The sequence below is a fragment of the Canis lupus genome, chromosome 35 (genome assembly GCF_011100685.1).
Source record: "Canis lupus familiaris isolate Mischka breed German Shepherd chromosome 35, alternate assembly UU_Cfam_GSD_1.0, whole genome shotgun sequence".
Classification (NCBI taxonomy): Eukaryota; Metazoa; Chordata; class Mammalia; order Carnivora; family Canidae; genus Canis; species Canis lupus.
In genome coordinates this window covers 26,726,560-26,737,423 of record NC_049256.1, presented here as the reverse complement: position 1 = coordinate 26,737,423, position 10,864 = coordinate 26,726,560, and the positions used below count along the sequence as shown (strand labels likewise).

General features: G+C 43.2%; 1 protein-coding gene across 1 annotated transcript; it reads right to left on the bottom strand.

The window, feature by feature from the left end:
- Positions 1 to 308: 308 nt before the first annotated feature.
- Positions 309 to 8,419, bottom strand: ZNF165 (zinc finger protein 165). The gene is given in 5 exon segments (XM_038583981.1): positions 309 to 1,509; positions 1,511 to 1,671; positions 3,093 to 3,221; positions 7,332 to 7,349; positions 7,699 to 8,419. Coding segments are annotated over 5 exon segments (1,773 nt in total). The 3' UTR covers positions 309 to 765.
- Between the last annotated feature and the right edge of the window lie 2,445 nt (positions 8,420 to 10,864).

Below are 10,864 nucleotides of genomic sequence, written 5' to 3'. Positions count from 1 at the left end.
ACTGAAGTCTGTCCACTTACCCCAGAGAGGTGCCAAAACCCACGTATATATGGCAGTAAGATCCTAGTTATGTTACTGTCTCCCCTAAAGTCAACTTTAAGTTCAATGTGACCACCTTTCCTCACCACTAACCGCAAGTCCTCCCTAATTTATTTCTCTCCTCTCTTATTTGAATTTCTCTGGATTCTGGCCTCTTGCCTTGGATGCTTTCCTGGCTTACCTCCTGGTATGACCTCTGGATCTAGATTTTGGTCTGCGTATTAAAATGCCACCATTGCTCAAGTCCTCTTCTTTGACATGACTTTCTAATGTAGTTTGGTTGTCCTTCATTTAAAGGAATGTTTTGAAAGCTCTGTTGTGTATTTCCCAAGTTATTCCGCTTAGAGAGCTTAGACTACCTCTTCTTGTGGAGCATCATTTACTAGTGTTGATGATCAGCTTTACCGAATCCTCTCCTCTCCACATAGTAATCATGGTTACTTCCAAGACAGTCCTTTTTTTTCTGTATCTCCATTGCCACAGAGTAGCCTATTTATTAGCTCCCCTCTAAGTTCTGCTCTTGACTTCAGCAGTCAATGGAAGAGAGGCAAATCCTGTCTCACAGAAAGCCCCCTGCTCCCCACAGGTGAAGACCATTCACAGAACACAAGCCAGAGAATGAGAAAAGAGATCATAGTTTTTCAGTCATTCATCTCACTCCATATTTTTTATTCAATATTTTTCATGTTGCTATTTCTTTCTCCTTTCCATAAAAACTTAAGTTCTTTACATTAACAGGTTTTCCCTCTTGTGAATTCTTTGGTGTTGACGAAGGTGGGAACTCTGACTGAAGGCTCTTCCACACTCACTGCATTCATAGGGTTTGTCTCCAGTGTGGATTCTCAGATGTCGAATGAGGTGTGAGCCCACTCTGAAGGTTTTCCCACATTTACTACGTTCATAGGGTTTCTCTCTGGTGTGAATTCTCTGATGCAGGATAAGATGTGAGTTCAGACTGAATGCTCTCCCACATTCTTTGCATTCAAAGGGTCTTTCCCCAGGGTGAATTCTCTGGTGTCTAATAAGATCTGAGCTCCCCTCAAAGCCTTTCCTACACTCACTACATTCATAGGGCCTTTCTCCAGTGTGGATTCTCTGATGCCTGATAAGCTTTGAGCTATGTCTGAAAGCTTTCCCACACTCATTACACTGGTGGGTTTTCTCCCCATTAAAAATTGCTGCATGTTTAATAAGGTTTGGGCTCTTGAGAGATTTTCCATATTGGTGAATTCTTTCTCCAGCATAAATTCTTTGATGCTTAATAAAATCTGGATTCCATTTGAAATTTTGGTCATAGGTACTGTGTTTACAAGTTTTCTGGTGTACCAATTCACTTGAATTTAGGTTTAAGCTTCTCTCACATCTATCATGGCCAATTTCACCTGTAAGTATATTTTTGTGGGTAAGGATTTTATTATAACCTCCATCCTGAGAAGATGATGGTCTCTGAGACCCTCCTGATTCTTTTTCCCCACTGCCTCTTTAACCTGCCTGCAGACTTACAGATGTCTTGAGGCTCAGCAGATCCTTCCGACATGAATCCTGAAATTCTTCCTGATAGAATTCTTTGTGATTCAATTTTTTCACAAATGTCCAACTTTGGCACAGATCCATTGTTTTCACTTTCCTTATCTAAAAAAATGAAAAGACAAAGTGGTAAATACCTGTTTGCTGCATTGGAAGAAAAGAAAATTTTGAGATATACCCAAGACAGTTAGTTACATATTGGTACTTGAATTGGCCATTCTAAAAATGTGGCCTTTCAGGTGATAGGTGTGATGGACAAGGACACAAAAGAGAAAAGTTGGTAAAAGCAAGTAGAATGCCCATCTATCCAACCACCCATTTCTTCATCATCCATGACTGATCAAGTTCTGTAACCACTTTCAGCTAAATGTCCCCTGAATGCATCCCCTTTTTACATTTCTGCTACTACCACCCATTCTTATCACTCTTCCTATCTAGGAGACTGTCACAGCCTCCCACTGTTCTGACTCTGAGCTGTTCTTCTTAGGCATTCTGAATACCCTCACGAGACTAACTGTTGTTAATATTCTGTCACCTATATCCTACTCAGAAACCTTCCCTCTCTTTTCTTCCACAACACACCTAACTCCTCTGCCTGGTTTCCAGAGTCCATTTATGATCTAGTCTTCACAATTCCCGCCTTCTGGCTCACAAATTTATTCTATGACTACAACTCTGTATTGTGCTGCAATCCGGCATCCCCTGTTTGTTGTAGGATTTCCTTTGTCTAGAATATGGTAGAGCAGGAAGGGTGGTTAGGCAGTGCTGGTCTTAGGGTGGGGGAAATGTATGATTTTGGATGGGGTGGATAGAAATGTCTCCAAAAAAAAAACTGGAAAGCAGAATTTGGGTATTTTTATAAAAACTGACTGTAATTTATTCTTGAGTTTAATTTTGAGATCATTTACACCTAAAGTGATATTGAGTCCATGGACTTTTTAAATAGAGGCGTTTTAGAACAGCAATAAGTATTTCCATGGGGGTAGTCACCAGAAGTACATCCAACTTCCTATAAAAACAAAAACAAAAAAAAAAACCCAAAACTTCCTACAAAAACATGAAAGTTTTGGAAGACTGAAAGTACAATAAAAAAAAAGACAACAACGCATATCTTGTTCTATAAATCCGTGAATTACATTCCACTTCTGAGTATATCATTGTGTATCTGCTTCTCTACTAACACATTTTGTTTCTCTTGATATGTTTCTTCCTCTTTTTCTTTTGTTTCTTTACTTTTTCCCTGACATTTTCTTATGCATTCATTTTTCTTTAATTTACTCACAAAAATATACTGTGTTTTGGAAATAGTCTGGATGAAGAACAAATAGGAAAACATAAATATTCTGTATAAGGAATCAGGTTTTCTCTGTTTTTATTTTAATTGACCAATGACACATAGGGAAAAAGTTCTCTACTTCTCATGGGGTGATAAAGGACCACCTATAGTGACTGAGGCTACTCTGAGAAAGAAGATTCACAGTCCCACTCTTTCAGTGACATGAATTGCACGCAATACTGCCCCTTACCACGGTCCAGAAGAAGGGGTGCTGAAGAACCATGAAGGGCATTGGGGTCCACTGGCTGCAAGTGGACACTAAGTACTGGTCCAGAAGGTACCACCTTTCTCCTGAATATCTCTTGTCCATGTGCATGGACTGGAACCCGAGGAAAAAAAAATAGAGTACATTTTGGCTTGTGAGAGAATCCTTGTTTGGGGATTTGAACATCTTCCAAAAGTAAAGAGAACCTCCTGTAGGAATACAAAACTGCAGAAGGATGGATTAAGTCTGATTCAACTGTAAAATGTGGCATAGCATCAAATGCAATGGATAGGAGACATAAAGGCACACTGAACTAACAGCCCCTGCAGGTCTCACCAGGTGTTCAATCTCAGGCCTTTTCTTCCTACTGTGAGACTCCATCCATGTGGAGGTCTTAGATCTCCCATCCCATTGTGTATCCGGACTACCGCTTCATTGGCACCTCTCTCCAAATCTTCCAGTATGGTAACCACTCCTCTCCACTCTCTGGATCATGTTCCTGTACCCAGGCCTGGAGCTCCTCAGGCAGGATGGTCAGGAACTGCCCCAGCACCAGCAGCTCCAGGATCTGCTCCTTGCTGTAGGTTTCGGGCTGTAGCCACTGATGGCAGAGCTCCTGGAGCGGGCTCAGTGCCTCTCAGGGTCCAGGGGAATCCTGGTAGCAGAACTGCCTGAAAAGCTGTCGGCACAGCTCTTGCCTGAGGGGATTGCTTCTCTGGAGGCAAGTGTCCTGCCTCCAGACAAAATCTTCCTCTTTTATCTTCACTATCACAAGTTCTTCATTCTCCTGAAGGTTCTGAACTGTAGCTGTTGTCATTTTGTGATGAAATGTATTACCAGGAAACCCCTTTCTGCTTTGTGAAGGGTCTTATTTAGTTTCAAGAGCTCTTCTAAGGGATGAGAAATAACTATTACTGTCTACGAAGAAGAAAGATCATACAATAGTAATTTTCCATTAGACAGAAGTGTAGTGGGCATTTATTATACGTAAAAGCACTGAAATACTTATTTTGTGGGATATAAGTGTTACAAAATTTCTACCTTAAAGCAGTTTAAAATTTAAATTTAAAACAAAATACAATAAATAAATAAATAAATAAATAAATAAATAAATAAATAAATAAATAAAACAAAATAACTTGGGACTCCCGGTGGCTCAGTCGGTTAAGCATCTGACTTAGGCTCAGGTCATCATCTCTCAGAGTCCTGTGATCTGGCCCTGAGGCAGGTTCCCTGCTCAGTAGACAGCCTGCTTTTCCCTTTCCCTCTGCCCCTACCCCTGCTCCTGCTCTCTTTCTCATTCTCACTCACTCTCTCTCAAATGGATAAATAAAATCTTAAAAAACTAAAAACAAAATACCTTTTCTTAAAGTATTTTTTTATTCATTCATAAGAGACACAGAGAAAGAGAGAGAGAGAGAGAGAGAAAGAGAGAGGCAGAGACACAGGCAGAGGGAGAAGCAGGCTCCATGCAGGGAGCTGGATGCGGGACTCGATCCTGGGTCTTCAGGATCACGCCCTGGGCTGAAAGTGGTGCTAAACTGTTGAGCCACCTGGACTGCCCCAAAATACCTTTTTTAAAAAGATTTATTTTAGAAAGAGAGATAGAGGGACAAAGGGAGAGGAAGAGAATCTCCAGCACACTCCTAGCCCATCTTGGAGCCCAAGTCTGGGCTAAATCCCACGACCCTAAGATTGACCTGAGCAGAAATCAGGAGATGGACTCAACCAACTGAGCCACCCAGGCATCCCTAAAAACAAAATACTTCAAAATGGAAGTATTTTGAAAATAGAATATAAGATTTAGGGACACCTTGGTGGTTCAGTGGTTTAGTGCTTGACTTTGGCCCAGGGCGTGATCCTGGAGTCCTGGGATGAAGTCCCACATCAGGCTCCCTGCATGGAGCCTGTTTCTCACTCTGCCTGTGTCTCTGCCTCTCTCTCTCTCTCTCTCTCTGTCTCTAATGAGTAAATAAATAAAATCTTTAAAAAAAGAAAAGAATGTAAGATTTATAAATTTAAGGCAATGCTTCATGTTAAACATGCTACATGCAATTAAATTATATGTAAGTCATAAAGACAATAAGGATCAGCATAGAAAAATGACAAAGTGCTTCATAAAGTTGGAGATACAAAGGAGCCTAGCACGTTGCAATGGGCAGGGAAAACTTAATTAATGGATTAACTTCTGAAGAATGGAAAGGACTTGATAGGATGTGGAAGAGAGAAAAATAGGAAATTACAAACAAGGAAACACCCTGAACAACTGGTTAATGGTAGGATCACAAAAGTGGGAAAGCAAAAAGTTTGGTAAGTTTGTATAAGGAAATCACAGAGGCAAAGTGCTACGATAGAAAGCCTCGAATGCCAAGATCCTGAATTCAGAGTTTATCCTTTAGGTACTGGGAAGCCAAGGAAAGCTTCTGAGCAGATGACCTGACAATACTGTTTGTGGAGTTAATATGTTGTTCATTTCTAGGATGGACTACAATATAAAAAGAGAAACGCCGAGAAACGTCACGTTTGTACTCAATACAAGTGTGAAGAAAATAATAAGGTTGGAATGATAATTATTAATTCAAAATCTGGAACTAGGATTATTTATAAATCTCTTAAGTAACAAGGGTAACTTTTCTTTTTCCTTTAGGTTTTGAGTAATCTCTACACCAAACGTAGGGATGGAACTCACAACTCGAGATCAAGAGTCACCTGTTCCACCAACTGAGCCAGCTGGGTCCCCAAGGCAACTTTTCTTGAGAGCCAGGGCTAACAGTTTCCACCAGCGTTAACTCATTCTTTCCTGAAAGGTTTCAAATAGGTTTCCTTTTATCCCAACAGTTCCTTCTCTACTTTCCTAGTTTTGTGGCTCAGTTCATATCTTGGATGATGTGGGAAACGAAGGCAGAAGAAAAATTATGAAATTTCCTTACTATCCACAGCCCACTGAAAAGTCCTAAAACAGCCTTAGTGACATTCGTCTAGGGACTCAGCTGCCTCAATGTTGATACTTTGCTAAGGGCAAAAGGTAATCGACCCCCAGGACCCTGTAAGTATACTTGAACATATAGAAATTCTTTTGGAAACTTCCTTTATCTCTAAACTCCCCAGAGATACATGTTGGCAATCATCCCCCAAGCATATAAAGGTCCCTGATACACATCTGAAGGGTTTCATGACTGAGTTTTTACTAAACAGTAACAAATGACCCTAACAATAGCTAGCCTCTGCAGGATCCTGGAAACCTTGTTTCCAAAATACCTTGGAGACTTGCTTACACTATCCCTAATGCCCTCCCAACTTCAAACTATATAATGGGCCATTCCTCAAGACCCCAGTGCAGCTCTTTCTGCCCATGGGTCCTGTTCTCTGCTTTAATAAAACCACCTTTTTGCACTTAAGACATCTCAAGACTTTTTTCTTGGCCGTTGGCTTCAAATCCTAATGTCTTTCGCATGTCATTGGACATTAAGTTAAATATAATAAACTGGCACCATGACTTGCTTATCTGTCTACTATGAATCTTGTTATTAAATACCAGTTCCTAGAGTTTTATCACACAGGAATGTCTGGTTTCTGCACTGAAAAACTGAGTAACAGGAATGTAGATATGAAGCCCTAGAGTACAAGAGCAGAATGCAAAGATCTTTCAGGGCCTTCTACTAAACATTTCACCAGTTAACTGTTGATTGTTGCACTGACATGTACTTTATTAAGAATCTGAACACAAAGAGCGCCTGGGTGGCTTAGTTGGTTAAGCATCTGTCTTTGGTTGGGGTCATGATCTCAGAGTCTGGGATTCAGTGCCACATCAGCTCCCGGCTCAGCGGGGTGGGGGGTGGGGGGGCCTGCTTGTCCCTCTGCCCCTCCCTCTCTGCTCCTGCTCCATCTCACTTTCTCTCTGAAATAAATAAAATCTTAAAAAAAAAAAAAAAAAAAGGAATCAACACAGTAAAGCTCTGGGCTAGAAGTTGTACAGCAATGGTTTCCAAGAAAGTCTGAGTTTGCAGCTGATTAACTAGATAATTAATCATGTAGAAACTGTTAGATTCCTGGGATGCTGTCTCGGTCAGTCTGGGTATACCTGGAAAATCCCTATTCTGATGTACAGCTGTAAGGAATTAAATGGTGCTTGAGTTTGCGAAATAGTTGGGGGGAAAAAGGCCATAGAACCCACGTGGATTAAAAGCACTTAAATAACTTAATACGGCATATTAAATAACTCACTGGGCACGCACTGAAATGCTGACAACGGAAGGACTAAACCAGCTGGACGGTTGAGGCATCAGTACCTCACCGGGTCAGAGCAGGGAGACCGCGTAGGTGGACGTGCAAGAGCAAATACTTGCAGGGATGGAGAGGGCTGAAGCTGGACGAGACAAAGCGGGAAGAACTGAGAAGAGGGATGACGAACACAGGACGCTCGCAGGGTGGAGTACTGGATGGGACTAAGAATTCAATTCCCCTCCTTCCCACGGGGCTCCTACAGCTCCTGACGCATGACGTCTGCGGACACATCGCCTCGTCCCCGAACTGTTTTTAGTTCTGGCGGTTCCTTCCAGGTCTCGGCCCCAGGAGGACGGGGCAGCGGTACCGGGCCGCGGGCACCACGGGCTCCCCTGCGTGGACGCCCGACAGCCGTGGGCCGCCCCGCGTCTTCCACGGAAAGGCGAGGACCCCTCCCGCGAGCAGCGCGCGTGGGACGGGGTCCCGGGAACTCCTCCGGGAGGGGAGGAAGCAGCCCCACGAGGCCAACGCCGCGCTCCAAGGCCATCAGGGACCCCAGCCCGGCGCCCCGCCCCCCGCCATGACGTAACGCGCGGGCGGGTAACCATGGAAACCGAGGCGCGTTTCGGAGTAGGCGGGCGCAATGCCTTCCGCACGCCTTTCCTCGGGATGCCTCCGCGGTGCTGGCTACAGGACCTCGCTGCGGGGCGGCTGCGACCCCAAATAAAGTGGCAGGGACTGCAATGCTCGGAGGGGACAAAAGGTCGGACCCGTGGATCCTCAAGCCCGGACTCCCCTCTCCTACGGGATGGTTCCGATCGGACACTTCCGGTGGGGGGACCGCGCCGCGCCGGCTCGGGGACTTTGAACCTGCGCAGAAGGAGGCCTGGCTCAGGACTGTGACTCCCAGAAGTCTTGGCGTCTTTCTCGCGCCCAGACTCGGTTTCCCAGGATGCCTCGCCGGCTCTCGGAGTTCTTAGGGCTTCCGGGGCGGGGTCCTTGCGCCCGTTTGTGGCGGGAAACTGGCTTCTGCTGCGCCGACGCGGCCTCTCCCGGACATCAGTCTGGGAGGTGGAACGGAAGCGCATGCACCTCGCTCAGACCTCACCTGGGAATCCTTCCTCGGCTTCCGGGAATGAAGGTGTGCAAAAGGGTGTGCAAAACGTGGCTGGTTGTAACCCCGCCTCACAACGGCCCGAAACGTGGACTTTCCCGAGTCGGCGGGCGGATGTGTAACTACTAGGAGCTAACTGAGGTTTACTGCTGCTCTTTCCTCTCACTGCCTCATCTCATCTGCGGTGTTAACCAAAATTCAGCTGAGTTTGTTTGAAGGTCTTTATTTTTTAATTAATTGATTTAAAAGATTTTATTTATCCATGAGAGGCACACAGGGAAAGGCAGAACGATAGGCAGAGGGAGAAAGAAGCAGACTCCCTGTGGGATCTCAGGACCCCAGGATCACATCCTGACCACTGAGCCACCCACACCTACCCCAAAGTATTTTTTTTGCATAATATCTACTTCTCATTTTCTTTTCATTTTTCTAAAAGCTGTGAATGGATTCAAACATTGATAAAAAAAAAAAAAACGGTAAACTTCATGCACACAACACCTAGCTTCTTGCACTTTTGACACTATACCCAATTTGTTTCGGATATATATTTTATTTTAACAATATTTATCTTTTTATTTAAGATTTATGTATTTATTTTAGAGAGAGAGCGCACGTCTGCAAGGGAGCACGAGTTGGCGGAGGATGACAGAGGGAGAGAGGGAGAAGCAGGCTCCCCACTGCGTGGAGCCCGCCTAGAGCTGGGTCTTAAGACCCTGAGATCATGACCTGAGCATAAATCAAGAGTCAGGTATTCAACGGACTGAGCTACCCAGGCACCCCTCAGATATATATTTTATTTTTATTTTTTTTAAGATTCTATTTATTCATGAGAGATACAGAAAGAGAGAGACAGAGACATAGGCAGAGGGAGAAGCAGGCTCCATGCATGCAGGGAGCCCGATGTGGGACTACCCGGGACTGTAGGATCATGCCCTGAGCTGTGGGTCAACAGCTGAGCCACTCAGGCGTCGCTATACTTTATTTTTATTTTTTAAATTTACTTTTAAAGATTTTATTTATTTATTCATGGGAGATACAGAGAGAGAGGCAGAGATGCAGGCAGAGGGAGAAGCAGGCTCCATACAGGGAGCCTGATGCCAGACGGATCCCAGGACTCCAGGATCACACTCTGGGCTGAAGGCAGGTGCTAAACCGCTGAGCCACCCAGAGATCCCCTATATTTTACTTTTTAAAAGAAGTGTACATTGCAGGTGCATGAGACCTTCTCTGCATTTCTGCATTCCATCTCCTTAGCTCCATTCCAACATATATTCATTATTTAGCATTCCAATTTGGGTGTACATTTTGCCATAAGTACTTGTGTTCTGTGGATTTTAAATCTATAAAAATGAAAATTGGACTGCAACTTTCACCCTTGGTTTTTCATTCCACATTATAGTTTTGAAATGTTTAAACTTTTCCATATATATGTAGTTCATTCATTTTAAACACAGTAGAATATTTCGTTGTAGAAATGCATCAAAATGTAGCTACTCAGTTCAACCATTTTCCAGATGGTGTGCATTTAATATATATACTCTTTTTTCTTTTTGCTAGAACATGTATATGTTTAGAAGAGACTATACATAGAAGAGAAATACAGAGAATATACATAGAAGAAAACATAGAAGGAAAAAGTCCTAGGTCAAAATTATGCTTGTAATATTTGCCATTCATTTTCACTATTGTAGAGTATTACCTTTACATCTTCTAAATATGGAATAATACTCTACAACAGTATGAGTTTGTCTGTTTTACTGATAATGGACGTTAAATTGTCTTTGATTTTTGGACCACACAATCTGCTGTGAACCTTCTTGTATATCTTCCCTTTTGTTTATGTATGAGAATTTCTCTAGAATACATACCTAGAAATTAAATTTTGGGGTTTTAGAGTGTTAATACCTTCAAGTCAGTAATACTGCCAAATTGTTTTCAAACGTTGTATCAATTTACATTCCCATTAGCAGCATGTAAGAGTTACAATTATTCCATATCTTACTCAACACTTGGTTCTTTGGTTATTAATTTTTACCATCTAATATGTATGAAATGATATATTTTTTAAAGATTTTATTTATTTAGGGATCCCTGGGTGGCGCAGCGGTTTGCCGCCTGCCTTTGGCCCAGGGCGCGGTCCTGGATATCCGGGATCGAATCCCACGTTGGGCTCCCGGTGCATGGAGCCTGCTTCTCCCTCTGCCTGTGTCTCTGCCTCTCTCTCTCTCACTGTGTGCCTATCCTAAATAAATAAAAGTTAAAAAAAAAAAAAAGATTTTATTTATTTATTCATGAGGGACACAGAGAGAGAGAGGCAGAGGCACAGGCAGAGGGAGAAGCCGGCTCCACACAGGGAGCCCGATGATGTGGGACTTGATCCCAGGACTCCAGGATCACACCCTGGAATGAAGGCAGGCCC